This window comes from Taeniopygia guttata, chromosome 2, assembly GCF_048771995.1.
Source record: "Taeniopygia guttata chromosome 2, bTaeGut7.mat, whole genome shotgun sequence".
In the NCBI taxonomy this organism is placed as follows: domain Eukaryota; kingdom Metazoa; phylum Chordata; class Aves; order Passeriformes; family Estrildidae; genus Taeniopygia; species Taeniopygia guttata.
Genome location: NC_133026.1, coordinates 113,085,988 through 113,104,064, shown reverse-complemented (window position 1 = coordinate 113,104,064; position 18,077 = coordinate 113,085,988). Strand labels below are relative to the sequence as shown.

Sequence of the window (18,077 nt, the reverse complement as noted above, 5' to 3'; positions counted from 1 at the left end):
AAGCCTGAGGGAAAGGTTGAAGTACTTACTGCCATCTTTGCCTCAGTCTCTAATAGCAAGACCAGTTGATCTTCCAGCCCTCTGAGATGTGAAACAGAGACAGGGAGCAGAATGAAGCCCCTACAATCCAAGGGGAAAGGACCAGCAACCTGCTACAGCACAGAGACACACATATGTGGCTGGATGGGATTCACCTAAGGGTACCTAGGGAGCTGGCAGAAGTGCTCACCAAACCTCTTTCCATCATTTACAAGCAGTCCCAGCTAGCTGGACGGGTCCCAGTTGACAGGAAATTAGCAAATGTAACACCTCTCTACAAGAAGGGTTGGAAGGAGGATCCAGGGAACTGCAGGCCTGACCTACGTGCCAGGGAAGGTCATGGTGCAGATCACCTCGAGTACCATCATACAACACACACAGGGGGATCGGGCTCAGCCATCATGGCTTTATGAAAGGCAGGTCCTGCTTCACCAACCTGATCTTCTATGACAGAACAACCTCCTTAGTGAATGAAGGAAAGGCTGTGACATTTGTTAAGCTGGACTTTAAGAAAGCCTTTGATACAATTTCCCCCGTATTGTCCTGGAGAAAATGGCTGCTCATGGCTTCAGTGTGTGCATTCTTCTCTGGATAAAGTCTGACTGGATGGCCAGGCCCAGAGAGAATGGAGTAAATGAGTTCATGGTGAATGGAGTTAAATCCTGCTGGTGGCTGGTCACTACTGGTGTTCCCCAGGGCTCAGCAGCCAGGCCAGTCCTGTTTAATATCTTTACTGATGATTTGGATGAGGGGATCAAGGGCACCCTCAGTCAGTTTGCGGATACCACCAAGTTGGGTGAAAATATTGATCTGCTAGTGGGCAGAAAGGCTCTGCAAAGGGGTCTGGACAGGCTGGATCAAAGGGCCAAGGCCAACTGCATGAGGTACAGCGAGGCCAAGGGCCAAGTCTTACATCTGGGTCTCAAAAACCCATGCAATTCTACAGGACTGGGCAAGAGTGGCTGGAAAACTGCCTGGTGCACAAGGACCTGAAGGCTCTGGTTGACACCTGCTGAACATGACCCAGTATGTGCCCAGGTGGCCAAGGCAGCCAAAGGCATCCTGGCATGCATCAGAAGCAGGGTGACCAGCAGGACCAGGGCAGTGATTGTCCCCCTGTATTCAGCACTGCTGAGGACACAGCTTGAATTCTGTGCTCAGATTTGGACCCCTCTCTACAAGAAAGATATTGAGGTGCTGGAGCAAGTTCCCCCAGAGAACAGGAACAAAGCTGGTGAAGGGTCTGGAGCAGAAATGTTGTAAGGACCAGCTGATAGAACTGGGGGTGTTTAGCCTGGAGAAAACGAGGCTCAGAGAGATGTGATTGCTTTCTATAACTGCCTGAAAGGAAGGAGGCTGGTGGGAAAGTTGGCTGCAACCAGGTTGGGGTTGGTCTCTTCTCCCAGGTAACAAGACACAGCATAAGAGGAAATTACTTTGAGTTGCACCTGGGGAGGTTTAGATTGGATATTTGGAAAAAAATTCTTCAATGAAATTGCTGTCAAATTGGAACAGGCTGCCCAGGGAAACATGTAGTCAGGGACATTGTTCAGTGGTGGACTCACCAGTGCTGTGTCAACAGCTGGACTTGATCTCAAAGGTCTCTTCCAGCCTCAACAATTCTATGATTCTAAGATGACCAGATTGATGTAGTGTTCATTTCTGTACAACAGTAACTTGGCCAACAGCCTGGCACTGTGATTAATACATTTGGATCAATGACATTTGGCACCTATTTAATCATTATGTGAGGCACGCTTTCCATAAGAGAAGGTTTATCTGCAGTCACAAAATAGCAGCAATGTCAGTGTGGTGGGATGTGGACATCACTGGCTTCCTACTTGTGACCTCAAGACACTGCCCCACATTTTGATTCTTCATAATGTATTCTGGCCCACATGGACTTTTTGCCAAAGTTTTTTTTTTTTTTTGTCAGTGCTAAATCTGTAAGTGAGTACTGAAACTGAGCACCAACAGTCACCTCTCACTGAAAATTTTTGTATGTGCTGCAGTTACCATGGCACCAACCTGAGCAGTTGATGTCTAAATATAGGGCAAGATAAAGAATATATCTTTTCAAATACTAATAGAATGAAGCAAAAATTGTCGAGAATTTCGTGCTTCTATAAAGTGGAGTACTTAAAATACTGGCCAATTTCATAGGGCCTAGATTAAAATACTTAAATATCAGTCATAACATATTCAGTGTACTTTACTGTTTTTGATGGAATTTATCTGAAAAAAATCCACATTCTCAAACAGGAAGATTTTGGATAACTCACAGCCATATGACAGAGCATACAGCAAGTCTATCAAAGGCCATATAAAGAAGCATCAAGAATTATATTTGCTGAAGAAATATTGTGTGTCAGAAGCAACATGGAGGTACTGTAAGGATTTTACAACTGGGCCCTGGTTTTCACAGAATGTCTGCACTGAGTGTACTTGAGAATATAGAAAATGCTCAAGAAAATGCTCATAAGCAGGTAACACCTATCAGGCTTAAACTGACTCACAAAGCATGAAAAAATACTATTAGGATTTCATGAAAGCATGAAGATGTGTGCTGAGATTGTGTTGCTTTTAGGAGAACATCAAACAAGGCATCAGGGTAATAACAATTTGAAAGACTATGGTTCTTGCAGGACAAGTCCTCATGCTCATTTGTATGAGAGATCACCAGAAGCTCAGCTCTCACTGGTGACAGCGCTGCCTTCTCAGGGGTGAGCTACAGGGCCTTACTGGTGAATTAATAATATCATGCACATTACTTTACCTACAAGTTCTCTGATGGTCTCACAGGTGCAAGGACTTTGGAAAGGTACAAAGAAACCTTTCAGATATAAGATGCTAATTCACTCTTTTACTAACATGCAACTTAGCTTATGAAAATAAAAATGTGTTAAATGAGAGAAGAATATCTCCAATCCACTGCAAACTTTGCTGAATATTTAAATATTTCTATGTAATTCTGCATAGCTAAACTGTTGCTTGTAACAGCCCTGACATTCTGTGAGACTAACACCATATTTTGATGTGTTTTCGAACAGAAACACTGTTCCAGTTCACTAGCTGTTACAGTATAGTCAGGGGAAAAATTATTGCAAGGAATAGCACATTTTAAAATGTCAGAACAACTGTTAAGATTCCAAATGCAAATTCTGCCTGTTATACTCAAAATCCCCTAAACCACCAAGTGCAGAATCTCTGACTGCAGGGGTGCTTGGCACAATATGTGATTGGGCTAGTATAGAAAGAGACATTCTACACTTGAGAGTCCTTTTGGAGATTATTTTTAAAAGGAAGAAAACATTGGGAAATTTCCAAAACATATAATGAAAAAATACTTCTGCATAGGCAGGAGCCTTTCTTGCAGAATAATTTTATACTTTTCAATTAACCAAATACCTTTATTTTCACTAAACATTGAGTGAATCAAGACTTTTATGTGTTTTTCTATTACTTATTGACAAGCATTTCTTTTTAGAGCCTTAAAATCCTCCTGTGCTGATTTCTACATTTAGAAATATAATGATACTCTGTTATATTCACACACTGCTCCTGTAAAATATCAAATAAATAATGAAGAGATGGCTACATGCCAGATCTGCATCTTACTCTGTAGGAGAGAAAAATTCTGAGCTAAACTGAAGTAGATGCTAATATTATAAAAGTACCCTTCAGGTTATAAATCTTTGTGGTTCACTTCTGCTTACTTAGTCAACATTTCTAGATGTGCATCCCTGGTCCCTCTTCATTAAAAACCAGCAGTCTAAAAATCAGATTATTAATTTGTGGGACTATGATTTAAGGAGGAATCTAGTAAAACTTATATTTAACTAACTTTACGTCATGAGGACAAAAGGACTGCAGCTCTAAAATTTAGCTAAATCAGCTTATCAGTAAACCATAACATGAATTTCAGCATTTGTCTTCAGGGAAGACAAATATGGCTTTACCAAAACTGAGTAGCCTTATCCATAGTATTTAATCCCTTAAAAATAAAGATTTAAACTCTCCAACTTTTCTTATGTATAAGTATTTCAAGTAGCTGAAATCCAGAAATATAATACTCACTTTCAATTCCCACTGAATTGATGAGGGTAGGGGTAGTTAGGAGCTGAGCTCCTTCTAATCACACATACCATGTCTCTGCTTTGGCTATCAGTCTAGGCTGATTTGGAAGCTGACATCCTTGGAGAAGCTCTCATTTTCTTGGCAGCCAACACCGACAGAAAAAAATAACTTACTAGTTGCAAGACACTGGTGGATTTTTTTCTAAACTTCAACTATTCAAACATAAATTTTCTGGAGCAGATATTTGGTTTTTGAGTCTTTTAAAAATTGTTTCAATCCTCAAATTTGTTTTCAAAAAAGAGCCAGAGTAAATACAAGCAATTCTTTTATTCCATGTTCAAAATACCTTGTGATCTTTTCAGCTGAAAATTTCACTCCCTCTTTCCAGACCTTCCAACGGGCACAAGATTTTGTGTCAAAGACATGCATTTTTCTGTAAATCTACCCATGTCTTTGCAGCGCATTCAGTACCTAAATTCCCTCCAATTTCTGATTATACTGACAATGCATCAAGGAAATGCATCTCTGGGAGCAGTATTGAACCTTGACTGGTCTATGTCTATGAGCTACAAGACTCACTCCCTCACAGTGAATGAAAGACTCTCCTGGTACACCAAAGAAAACTATGGAGGGTAGTGTTGACAGCCTGGAGAGAGACCAGGAGTCAGACTGAGGGGCAGACAGTAGAAATCGGGAAAAGGTGTCATAGTTGAAGAGTGGCATGGGCAGAAAAGAGGTATTAAAATTTGAATGTAAAATTGTATTTAAAAGCATTGATATAGTCACTTTATTAGCTGTCATTGTTGCTAGCATTAGCTGCAGAAGGATTGGTATTTCCCCCATAAGACTGAGATATTGATAGACACACGCTTAATCACAGAGTGTTGTGAACTGGACTTTGTAGAATTCCTTGTTCCCACCAAATCCACAGTAACTGGACAGGTTCTAAAAGTGAAAAATACCTTGCAGAACTTATAAGTATACCTTTTCTTTAGTGAAAGCTTCATCTCCTTTTCTAATTAACTTTCTTCTGCCAGTATCTCCCAAGGAACCTTGCAGCATGACATACACATCTGCATCTGTTCCTGACCCAGGGATAGCTCCCGTGGTGATGTAGAGAACATAGATTTTCACTGTGGGGAAAAAGAGAGCAAAGGTTTACCAAACCTAAACCAGTTGAAACATATGTTATTTAATACATTATTTCTATTACATTTTCAATTTTCATCCTGTCTGGAGTGATTAGAGGACCAAATATAGTGTAATGCTTGGAAAAGCACATAGATGCATTGTAATTAGAATTTAGGAGCAACTATTATAAAGAATAATAAGCTAAATAATTTGAGTGGGCCTGAAACACAGGAAGAAGAAAAAAAAAATTAAAATAAACACATAACAAGTTGGTATAAAAGCATGTAAATAATACTCTTATCACCTCTTACATGCATTTAAATACATGACACTCCAATGAAAAAATTTCTAGGCTATGGATGATACTAAATCACTCAACAAGTACATCTATGCATAGAGCCTCATGGAGTTCAAAGAAAGCTTTTTTCCTCTGTCAGGAGGAAAGCAACTTTTGTATTTCTTCTGGATCATGGTCCAGTCAGTGGCTGTTCACTCTGCACTGTACCAGTTGGAGTTACTGGCCTCAGAAGAGGTGATTACATGTGAGAGAACACACAGTGTGAACACACAACCCTTCAGCTGAACACTCCTTGAAAAGCTGCTTATGTAAAATTCTTCTTTGTACTCCCAGAGAAATGCATAACACAATGGTGATATGGCCCCTAAAATAAAAAAGAGATCACATCCCCAAAATATTCAATTGAAAAGCAGAAAAAAATGTGGGGAGAGGTAAAGAAAAAGTACCTGTCCTCATGTTAAATGCTCCTCAAAAAAAGGAGCAGCATTTTAAAATATTTAAATATCCGTGTTTTTCCATAAAGAAATAAATCTAAGAAGTATTTAAAAGCAAAGAACTTTACCAGTGAATTTCCCATCAATACTTTCTCAAATTCATATTCAAGAAGCTTCTGCCTAAGTGCTTTGTAACTTTGAAAACCAGCTTTGAAAGCACAGCAAAAGAGGCAAGAATATACAGATTACTTCTGTGCTTGATCTAAACCATTAACTTCTGGAGTAGCCTAAGATATTATCATGGTAGAATATTCATTTAGGATAAGAGTTCTTCCATTCTTCTCTAACTGTGGTTATAGAACCTTGTAAAAAACACAGAACAATCTAAACATATCCAGTCTTGAGGGGACCAAGGCACAACTCTGATGGAGTTGGATGACATGCAACTGCTGGGTCACAGAAAGAATGTCTGCAATTCTACAGAAACAGCAAGAGAGCTGTTTGGGCTGGCAGGGGCATGGATCTCCTTCTTGCTTGAAATTACAGTACAAGAGTTATCTCCTCTGTATTTCCCTTGCTTAGTCTGTGAAGGAACCCAATTATATCACTGAGTAAAAGCTAAACTCAGAACTGTTCAAAACCTTTTTAATAGTTTCAGTGCCATATGCTTGCTCTTTTATGTGTCACAAACTGATACCAATCAGACTTGAGTGCACAATGCTCAGTTTTAGGATCTAAGATACTGGCTTTAAACATTGGACTGGACTGGACCTAGCCATGCATCATCAGGAAGAAATTAACAGAAAATATCTGCAAAAACCGTCTGCAGGTACTGCTCTGAAAATTGGACATCATCACTGACCAAATCTCTCCACATGTTTCCAATTTATGACAAACCTGCTGGAAAAGGAGACCCAGCTGTAAGAACTGGAAGTTCAGTCACTCTTCCTCCTTCTTCATCGGCAAAGTTATGACAAAAAGGGAATTCTAGAACATTTTTAGTTTCTCTGTGTTGAAGCTTTACCTTAGCAAAGAAATAAAAAGAAATAACTTTAGCATCTGTTGTGCCCTAATGCAAACTATAGCTAAAAACAAACTATTAAACAGCTATGACACATCCTTTCAAAATTTTAAACTAAGATGAAATAATTTTTCTAAAATGTTTTTGAAAGCAGCCTTTTAAATGAGAAGGAATAAATATCTTTCCCAATTAAAGGTAATTAAAATGTTGTCAACATTTTTACTGCAGAGACTGCAGTGAAGGAAAAAAAAATTGAAATTGTTCAAAAAGTTTCCTTTATGTAACCTATTCATCCAGCATATGGAAGAAAAAGAAGTGTTGATATGGGCACATTTCAACTTGTGAGAAATGTCAATATGCCACAATATTTTTCAGTGCAGAATGTTTTCTTATTCTAAGTAACAGGAAAAAGAAAAAGGAATGTTTCTGGGAAAAACTGAAATATAGAAATTAAGAACACTTTCTGACATATATATTTATATCAATACATATGTATCACTTGAATATATAGAGTTTGATACTAATTTCAATCTCTATGAAATTCTGTGTATAAACTAAGAAAATGGTGATCCTACTAAGAAGCTTCTTCTTTCTATAAGAAAATATGTTTTAATAATGAGATCTTACACTATGGTACTACCAGCTACACTGAGATAAATTCCCATTTTCTAAACTATTTAAACCTAGAACAGACAACATATTTAAAAATACCTTGTAGGAAGTAACCCTGCTTTAAAACGTGCCCATATAATTCACTCATTTCAATTCTTCATGACCTAACTCACTAAAATGTCCAAACCTTTAAGCTAGTAAGCAAAACCAACTTTGGTTAGGAATTGTCACTGGGAGATGGGAGCATTATTTTGTCTTCAAAAGACTCAGTATTTTTCATTATGACAGACACACTGAAAGGAGTTTTTTAAATGCACTGTGAAGTATAATGCTAGTACAATTTTCTGTTCATAATAATATCTACATTCCTGAACAGTTTATTGAAACTCAGATTTTATTTACTGTGTTTTATTTCTTCAAGAAATGAAAGAAGCAAGAATGAAGATATTAGCTATTACATGCTGCAGAAATAAGGCATACCTTAATTAATCTTTTTCTAGGCATTATTTTCTAATTTCCTCAAAAAATCAGGATTATTATTTTGAGTTATGGCTATAACAATGAAGTCTGAATCTAAATATGGAATTCAACCAACTACCCCTGCATTTACTTTTGATAGAATGCAGAAATCACAGACTTTCTGGAGGTGCAATCTTGTAAAATCAAAACGAAATAGCATAGAAATGACCATGGCGATTCTAACCAGCAGTGTAAATACACTGCTAAGCTGTCTTTAATAACAGATATTATCTACAACCACTTATACCAACCTAGTTATTTTATACAAGGATTCAGACAGTCCTGCTATAAAAACTATGGAATAAAAGGAAATGTCTCCCTAAAACCCACATAATTGACACGTATCCCAAAGCAGGGAAATTTATAATTTCTTTCTCTACCTCTTCCTACCTAAGGTAAGTGTGCATCTTTTCCTTTATTTATGTAAATGATGCCGATTTCTCTTAAACTGAGCTTTAGGTGATTGCTCTGAGCTAATGAAGTAGAGCAGACTAATAGATGTCACTGTTTTCAGCTGCCAGTTTCTGTTCTGAAATTTTTCCTGTGATTTACTGTCTTCTACAATAGTCCAGAAGCAGTCTTAATTTTGATAGATTTGTTGCATGACTTTTTCATCTGGCTATGAAGATGAAATTAACAACCTGCCTACCATTTAAATGTCAGGGAGTTCAACTCAGTAATACCATGTATTGGAAAGGAAAATTATTTTTTCTCCAGTTTTTAATAAGAATAAAATAGAAACATTAATGGACAAAAGCATGTCTGCAATTTTAAAGAAGATTAATCTTTCCTTTATAATTGTTTTTATTTTTCCAGCATAAGAAGATAAAGACATTTTTTGTATAGTGAAATGCCACAGCAATTTCAGTGTGATGTCAGGTTTTAGCTGGATATCAGAAGAAAGATTGTCACTTTTGCTATTCACTTCTTTTTTTCACATGCCAACATAAAAGGCAGATAGTTTCATCAAAATGCATTTCTAGTGTCTGCCTTAATTATTCGCCATGGATCGCTGACTTTACAACATGTAACAGCCAATTTGAACTTATGTAAATACTGCAATGCATGCCAGTGAGTACAGTTCTGAAAAGCCATCACTTGATATGCTAGAGATGATGGCAGATCTGTATATATGGCTCTCCAGAAATCAATCCAAGTTCATAAGATTTTTGTTATCCATAGCTATCCTAGTGTTTTGAACAGTCTCTGAAGTTAGCACTCTACAACTGTTGCAGCTTCTGTAAATTAAAAATTTAGCAATCCCAGACAGGACTGAAAACTGGAAGAAATAATATAATATGGAAAGCAAAAAAATATATATATATAATTGAGACAAAACAAATAATTACTCTAGGTTTTAATTTTTACCTCACGGCAATGCCAAGTCTCTCCTTCTCCAGCTTCTTCAATTTCAAGGCGAACTTTGAATATAGTATTAAATTTCTTACTCAGTTCAATAGAAGTCTCATAAATCTGCTCTTTTTTAAGGGATCCTTTGGGGAATATGACTGAAGTACAAGTTCCTTTTTCACCACATACTGTTAGAGACATTCTAGGGTTCATGGAACTAGAAGAAATATCACTAGTTGTGACGTGGATATCCCAAGTCCCTGTTGAAATAAAACAGCAGAAAAAAAAATTAATGGGTTTGCTGAATATCCAAAATAATACAGCAATTTGTAGCAGGCTGAGGTAGCGAGGGAGTAGCAACCCATTCCTACCTTCGTACTGAGCTCAAGTACTGGCACATAACACGTTCACTCACTATTATCAATTTAGTGAAAAGCAAATTTGGACATCAGTGCTTTCATAGAGGTAGCTGATACTTTAGAGATGTGCCAGTCCAAGAACAAAGTGCAGATAAGACTGCCCAGTTCAACATCAGAGACTTGTGAAGAGCCATGACAATCTGTTAATTTCTTCCCCTGCCCCTTATAAATATCTCCTGATGATTTCAAATATTTTTTCGCACTAGTCACCATTCAAAAGCAGCGTATTTTTTACAAGATAATATCTGTTATCAGGTTTGCCTTTGGTCAGAGAATATTTTCATTTTAACCTTTTGGGGATTTACTTAAATGAACATGTTAAAATATGCTGCATACATACTATAGGAATATGGTGGTGAGATGAACTGGTTCAGCTCTTGAAAAGGAATATTATTATCAAACCTCACCATAATTATCATGACAGCAAAGTACAAAACTTTATCCATTTCTTCCATGAAGAAGTAATGTTTGCTGAGAGATTAAAAATAGTCCTATATAGCATCACATAGATTTGTCTACTTTTGGGACTCAGGAAACACTCCAGGAGAATTTTTCCTAGGTCTTTTTGAAGCATTTAGTCACTTAAGCACTGACAGATGAACTGACAGATCCCTGAAGTCTCAGAATGTCAGGTAGACTCCTAAGTAACTTCTGCAACTTTGTATGGAACAGATATTTGGTTAAAACTTCAATCAACAAGACAGTTTTGAAGATCAGAAACTCCATCAAAAAAATGTCACTGATTTAACTAGCTTTAATATTTTAATTCATGTTAATAGAATGTATGGAAAATTCAGGGCTACCAAAGTCATGGTTCCAATTTTTAAAAATTGTGAAAATCAGAATTTTTGTTCACCTGGGCTGCTGCAGAATTGAGCAGATTTTTTTTAATAACATGACTTAGCTCAGTATGGATCTGATAATATCAATTAGCTATTTTGTAAAACAGGTTGTTTTACTCTGAGTAATGGAATCAAAGACTCCTGGAGTTTATGTTCATAAACTCCAGCTTCCTACCTCAGCTTCAGAATGTTCAGTCACCTCAGCTTCCTAACTACAACAGGAAAGTATTTGTCTCCTACTATAACTAATGCAAATAAAGGTTTATTGCTTTAGGTCAGGTGAGGATCTGTACCATAAATCCAGCACTTGTTGACATAAAAATTTAGTACTCACCATCTGTAAAATCATCTAAAATAACTTCAGTGTTACGACTTCATGAAAAATCCTAAATCTATTTTCATGCCTATGAACATTAAATGTAAATTAAACCAATGATATCTGTGAAAAAATGGAAGTCAAATGAAAATTTATCACATCCCATGTGAGATAATCTAGGATATTTTACCCTTTTAATACTGAAATACTTGGCCTTAAACTATCAATATATAGCTGCCCAGGAATGGAAGGACTATGTCTGCTGGATAGTACAGCACCATATGCTGCTATAAGACATGAATTAAATTGTATCATTTCTGATAAATTTGTTAAAATTAAAAGCAGCTTCCTTCCTTCTCCTTAGTTAAGTATAAAAGAGTGTATTGGGTTTGCGTGGCCATGTTTTGGTAGCAGGGGGGCTTCAGTGATGGCTTCTGTGAGAAGCCATTAGAAGACCCTCCCTGTGCAGCAGAGCCAATGCCTGCTTGCTCCAAGACAGACCCACCCCTGGCCAAGGCTGAGCCATCAGTGATGGTGAGAGCACCTCTGGGATAAGTTATTTAAGAAAGTGAGGTGGAAGAACTTGCACAATTGTAGCTGGAGAAGAGTGAGAAAATGCAAGAGAAACAATTCTGCAGTTCCTCAAGTCAGTGCAGATGGAGGGTGAGCAGAGATTCCCCTGCAGCCCATGGTGAAGACCATAATGAGGCAGCTGTGTCCCTATGGCCCATGGAGGTCCACAGTGGAGGAGAGATTCACCCACAGCCCATGGGGGATCCCATGATGTCCAAAGAGGATGTGACCTCATGGGAGCCTGCAGTGGAGCAGACTCCCAGCAGCACCTTATGGCCTCATGGAGAGAGCCTGTGCTGGAGCAGGTTTACTCCTGAAGGACTACACCCTATGGAAGGAGCCCATGATGGAGCAGCTCTGGAAGAACTGCAGCCCGTTGGAAGGCCTCACTTTGGAGAAGTTTGGGGAGGACTATCTCTTGTCACTCCATGCTGGAGTGGAAGAGTAAGGAGTAATAGAGACAATGTGATAAATTTACTGCAAGCTTAATTTCCTGTCCTGCTACACAACTGGATGGGGGGAGGTAGAGAAAATTGGGAGTAAACTTTAGCCCAGGAAGAAAGATGAAAGGTATTTTTAGATTTGGGTTTAGTTCTCATTATCCTACTCTAATTAAGCTAATTTCCCCTAGTCAAGTTTGTTTGGTCCACAGTAGTAACGGCTGAGTGATCTGTCCATGTCCTTATCTTGACTCATGAGCCTTTTGTTATGTTTTTTTCTCTCCTATCCAGATGAGGAGGGGAAGGATGAACAACCTTGATGGGCACCTGGATCCAGCCAGGGTCAACCCAACACAGAGTGCAATGCTAAAAATCTAATATTTCTTTGTTTCTTTCTCAGAAATCTTTTCATTCTCCTGGGAGGGCATTAGCGGACTGCTGAAAATCATTTATTTTTATGACAACTTTGTTAGCTTAAATAACTCTCTTCTCTCCTTGATATGTAAGCCACCATTAATTTGATAGATCACTACTTCGTCCATTTTAAGCATTTCATTAGCTATTCTGAATCTGTCACTTTTTTCCAATACTCTTTTACAACAAAGAGTTGCCATTTTCTCAGTCATCATATCTTCTTTACAACTATTCCAATTTGATCTAGTCCTTCTGGACAGGTGGCCACAATTACATGCAGCATTGCTGGCGAAATATCATAGTTTCTCTGTAAAGCCAGTGATCCAATTTGATTTTCCCTGATAATGCCTACATACAATGTGGGGTCACAGTAACCCCAGAGCCATGTCACATTACTGCCTCAAAGTTATCCTGGGATCTTATAACAAGCCCAGGTATTTTTCATGGTCCTCTTGCTGCTGAATTTGTGTAGCAGAAATCATTACAAAACATAGCAATACAGATCAAAACTGGTTTTTGGACCCTTAGCTACTACTTAGTTCCGAATTCTTAAAAAACCCCAAAACAATTGAAATTAGGACCATGTATCAGAATTGAGAGCTCAAATAGCTAGCTGAGTTTACACCTAATTGTATACAAGCTGCTTGCCACAGAATTCTGCTCAATTCCTGTCCTTCAGTTCTCAACCTTTGTATGTCCTGATAGCACTCCCAGCTTTGTAGCAACAAAAGATCTCATTAACATATTCATTGTCTCTTCTCCAGCTCTTTACAATTCTTCCTTTTACTACTACTTTTCACTTTCTTGTGATTACCTAATAATTTGCCATAAAAAAATAAAATTCAATACAGGAATTTGGACAGATTCAATGTCATTACGTTTATCTTACTGCAAAATGTTTCTGTCGTATCTTCTTGTTTTACAGTCTATCTTTAGTAAAGCCATGGTGCATTCCTTCTCATTTCCTATTTGCCTCTATTGTCTCAACTATTAATTTCTTTAAAAGTGTGTTATAATGATTTTCATTTTAACAATTACTAGGTATATAGTCACCTATGTTCTGCTTTCTATTCTTTAGATGGAGGCATTATGTTTGCTGATGTTAAGTCTTCATAAAATTGTTTTAAATCCTTGCTATTAGATCTGCCACTGGACTAACAACTACCCTGATTGTCAATGCTTGATAAATGGAACGAAAAGTTCAATTTATGTTTCAAATTTTCTAATTCCCAGTAAGCTCATCCCATTAGTAACTGTGCTTTTTGCTTCCCTGGCCAACATTATGGTTCCTTAATGAGAAGAGGGACAAGGTACTACATTTGTTTAAGAGTTATACCTACATGATCTTCAGTCTGCACTCTATTGTTCCAAGTTACTCATCTTTGAAGGTTTTTTTAATCAGTAAAGGGTTGAAGAACCATTACTGTTTGTTTTACTTACTTTACAAAATCTGATTTAGCTTGAAATTTAGTAAGTTCAATGGTATCCATCTGACCCCTAGGGTATATTGCTCTTTGCTGATTTGTCTTTTATTTATCCATTCTTCCTAGATTCTCTGCTTACTTGTCATATTATTTCTGGATTTATTATGTACCCAGACCAAAAATGATTTTCAATAGATACAGCACTGAGTATTAATAACCATAGACATGAAATTATTATCATATCTGTACTCAGATTTTTGAGGACTATGTCTGTGTGTGGGAAACCAAGGAAGGAAATTGTTTTTACACAGCCATATTCAGACATTAATCAAGGTGCATAAACAAGGATGCAAGATTTCTCTCACTTTTCATATTATCAGTGAAGAAAGATGTGATGGATTTTGACCAATCTTGTGCTTCTTTGAATTACCCTCAGGGGACATCTGCCTTGCTCTATGGACTATGTAGGACACCTATGGAATCTACTTTATTAATAGAGACCTAGAATACTTGCAGTGGTGAAATACAGCTATTTCTTGTTCTGAAATTGTCACTACTCTAGCTGCTCATACTATGCTTATATTTCCACGATTTTCTGTTATTCTGTAATATCAGTAACATTATTTCTGTTTTCCTAGATGATATGAGATATTCACGTGTGGACTAACTATAGATGACTAAATATGAGGACATAATCTATTATCCTAACTATGTATAGTATAAAATTCTCTGAACATAAAAGGAAATATGCAGGATCATGGAAGTTAATAGAGACTGGTTTACAAAATGGCTGATACAGAATGCCAATGCACACCTCCAGATTAGTTAAACTTTACATAGCTTGGTCTATCAGTTCTGATTCAGTTTTCATAAATGGACCCAAACCAGCATTTTACACCTCTTCAAGCAAGACACATGAGAGAGCTAAAAAATACAGTATCCTGGCAAAGCATGTTTTCAGTGTCTAAGTTGTTTCTGAATTTTGCTTGATTGTTAATTAAACAGTTTGAATAGAATATTGACTTCAGGTCAACTAACTGTTTGCAAGAACTTGTGCCATTGATATAAGTAAAAAAGAAAACTGCAAATAAAAGCAAATGCTTTCTGCAAATATATGAACATAAGGAAAAATCGCATTCTGCTAAAAGAGTTTTTGTATCTCTTGTGATTCCGTCGCTGTTGCAGGAGCCTTCTGCTCTGCATTGAATGCCATATGGAACAACCTACTTCTTTCTGCTTCAGCTTTTTTCTAACCTCAACTAAAATCATAGTACCTTCATTGCCTCTGTCACTTAATATCTCCCTTATGCTCTAGTTTTTCTTCCCTGAGCATTTTAATTGTATTTACCATCTCAGGAAAGTGTTTGTAGAGACAATTGGTGTGAGAGAGGCAATTCACATTCAAGCTATACTGTTTCTGTAGTTTGGTTTCAACCTTAAAAATAATTTTAAAAATATTATGGATTACAATAAAAACCAAAGCTGGAAGGAGTTTTGAGGATTTTGGACCTTACCATAAATCTTTCCTGTCAATATTACATTCCTGATTTTTCCGAGAAGCTTCAATGTTCGTTCCATCTGTGCATCACCAACTCCACTGTCTAACCATTGCTGGCAAAGAAATACATATTGTTCTTCAGTCTTGCCTGATTCATGGATGACAACTTGGTCAAGGTACCATCCAGCTCCATAACCCACATTATGGTGCTCAACAAGCACTTTGCTTAACTGTCCAAGGTTTACTGCTCTAATTTCAGAGATACAAACCTGAGAAGATAGAGGCAAAAAGAATGGCAAACTGATTAGACCATATATCTTATCTTCTGTCTTTGAGATGTTTGCATTTAGAAAGACAAATTCCTTTCAACGATGAAGTATCTTTCTCTGAGAATAAGGAAAGGTGTTACAGGTTGACATTCATATTTGGACAACCTGTTCAGAAACTATGTGGATCCTTGAATATATACATCTTTTCTTCAATATGATCACTGCAGTTCAGGTTTTCTTACAAAAAACATCCCCTTGTTTTAGGTAGAAACAAACCTCTGATCAAAAAACCTAGAGAAAGATCATGAAAATTGAAGTTCAAGTAATCCCTCATAAAGGAAACAAAGGGAGTTCTTCAAGTTACCAGGATAAATCTGGTAACTTAAATTTCTGTTTAGATAAGGCATTTTATTTTAAAACATTTTCAAGTATTTTACATTCTAAGACACCCTATTATTCAAATAGGAAATGTTGTATTATTCAACTCTGAACAGAAATACTGTGGATGACTATGCAAACAAAGGAAGATACTGACATTAGAAACTATAACTAAGGCTGTACACGCATGCAGGCAAGAATTGATGTGCTCCTCGGATGTAAATAGACATCTGTTTAAATATTGCTACGGCTACCAGTAAACAAAAGCTAAATGGCAGCTGCACTAGTGCATGTTGGGATGAATAAATTATGTGACTGAGAGAATGAATGTGTTCTGTGCAAGATAATATAAGTGGGTGGGTAGATACATGGCCATGTGTGTGGGTGACATTAAAAAAAACCCAGATGGATAGTAGAAACAGACGCTATAATTTTTATTTGTTGCCAACCAATTTGCCACCAGGCAGGAAAAAGGATGAGGACCAGAAAGCAATGAAGGAAGAGATGATTTTTAGAACGAATTATGTCATCTCATCCATTCTCCTGTCTGTATCAGACTATTCTCCACAATGTGATCAGAAAAAGAAAACATTCAAGTTATTATTCCTATCACTGCCTTAGGACTTCCAGCATTAATACCTTGTTATATCCACGATATCCTCAAACAGTTACCATGGCAAGATATACCCCTGCATGTAAGTATATGTAGCCCAAAATAAGATCTAGCTGGGAGGAACATCTTGCAAATAACTTTTTGGGAGTACTCATTGCTTTTTAATTTTATTCTTTGTAGTTCCAAGCCAAATATAATTTTCCTGTCAGTCTACATGACCTTTGACTTAGAGGAAATATTCTGTATTGCTAACACTCATGTTCCTTCACAGCTAACTCTAATCGAGAAAGGGACCTATCATTAGTTTCATTCTTTGTGATAATAATTAACATTCATTAGACAACAGTGGTCATAATCACCCATTGTTATCAATGAATTCTCATAATAATACATTAAATTGCCTACTCCCTCAGCATTAGTAAGAATGTACATTTGGTTGATGGTATTACATTCCTTTTTTTCCCTTCAGTATAAAGATATTTGGAATTGTATTAAACACACTACTGGAAGTACAATTAATGAAAGCCAAAAGGATTTTGTTTAAACTGTTTTGCAAACCCATTTTAATCTGTTTTCTTACACTTGGTTGAAATTTTCTGTCTTCCTAGATTTTCCTTATATTCATGTTCTTTATCAATCAAGAGAGATTTTTTTTTTTTTATCTCAAGTTTCCTTAACTTTGTTTTCTTTGCCTGTACATTCCACATTTTTCAGGGATATTGCTGACATAACCTTGTCTCTCAAGACAGCTTGCCCTTTACATTCCTTCCTTTCACCTTCTAGTCTTCGAATCTCTCACTAAACTAAAAAATTCCAACTTTTTTATTGATGTACTTCTATGTAAAAGGAATGTAAGACTGGTAGTAGTATTTTAAATTGCAAATCCATCTAGTCCATCTACTATAGTGTTGCCAACAGCTACCACTAACAGATTTCTATGGAAGAGCTGAAAAACAGAGCAAATATATAGAGATGCTTCTTGAATATAAAGTCTCTCAGCCTTTTTCAATTTGTGGTTCAGAGATTGCTTGAGCCAGAGATTACGTCTTTGCATTTGACAGTCTCAGTGGAAAATTATCTTCCATGACAATGTGCAATGGCTTTTTGCACCAATATGTCTTTACCATCTGCAACATCTTGTGTCAGAAAGTAAAATGTATTAATTACACATTGAGCAAAAAGTCACCTCCTTTTGTTTTGAATCTGCCACCTGCACATTGCATTGAATGCTCTTGAGCTCTTTTATTTCACAAAGAAATAGAAACATTTATTTTCTGTATGCCATTTTATATTTTTTTATCTCCATCACCTTTCCTCTTATCATCATCTCTTTTCCAGACTAAACCATATGTGTTTGCTTCACTGTTCTTTGTATGGAAGATATTTCATACCACTTGACATTCTTCTTGC

The 18,077-nt window shown here is 37.0% G+C and overlaps 1 protein-coding gene across 1 annotated transcript in view; it reads right to left on the bottom strand.

Annotated features, from left to right (window-relative positions):
* Positions 1 to 18,077, bottom strand: part of LOC115493890 (lipoxygenase homology domain-containing protein 1) — a 189,953-nt gene that overhangs the window by 26,553 nt on the left and 145,323 nt on the right. Inside the window, exons 45-48 of the mRNA XM_072924659.1 lie at positions 15,424 to 15,676; positions 9,500 to 9,741; positions 6,877 to 7,003; positions 5,101 to 5,249 (exon numbers count right to left, since the gene is read on the bottom strand). Coding sequence (XP_072780760.1) covers positions 5,101 to 5,249; positions 6,877 to 7,003; positions 9,500 to 9,741; positions 15,424 to 15,676 — 771 coding nt within the window. The remainder of the gene's footprint in view (positions 1 to 5,100; positions 5,250 to 6,876; positions 7,004 to 9,499; positions 9,742 to 15,423; positions 15,677 to 18,077) is intronic.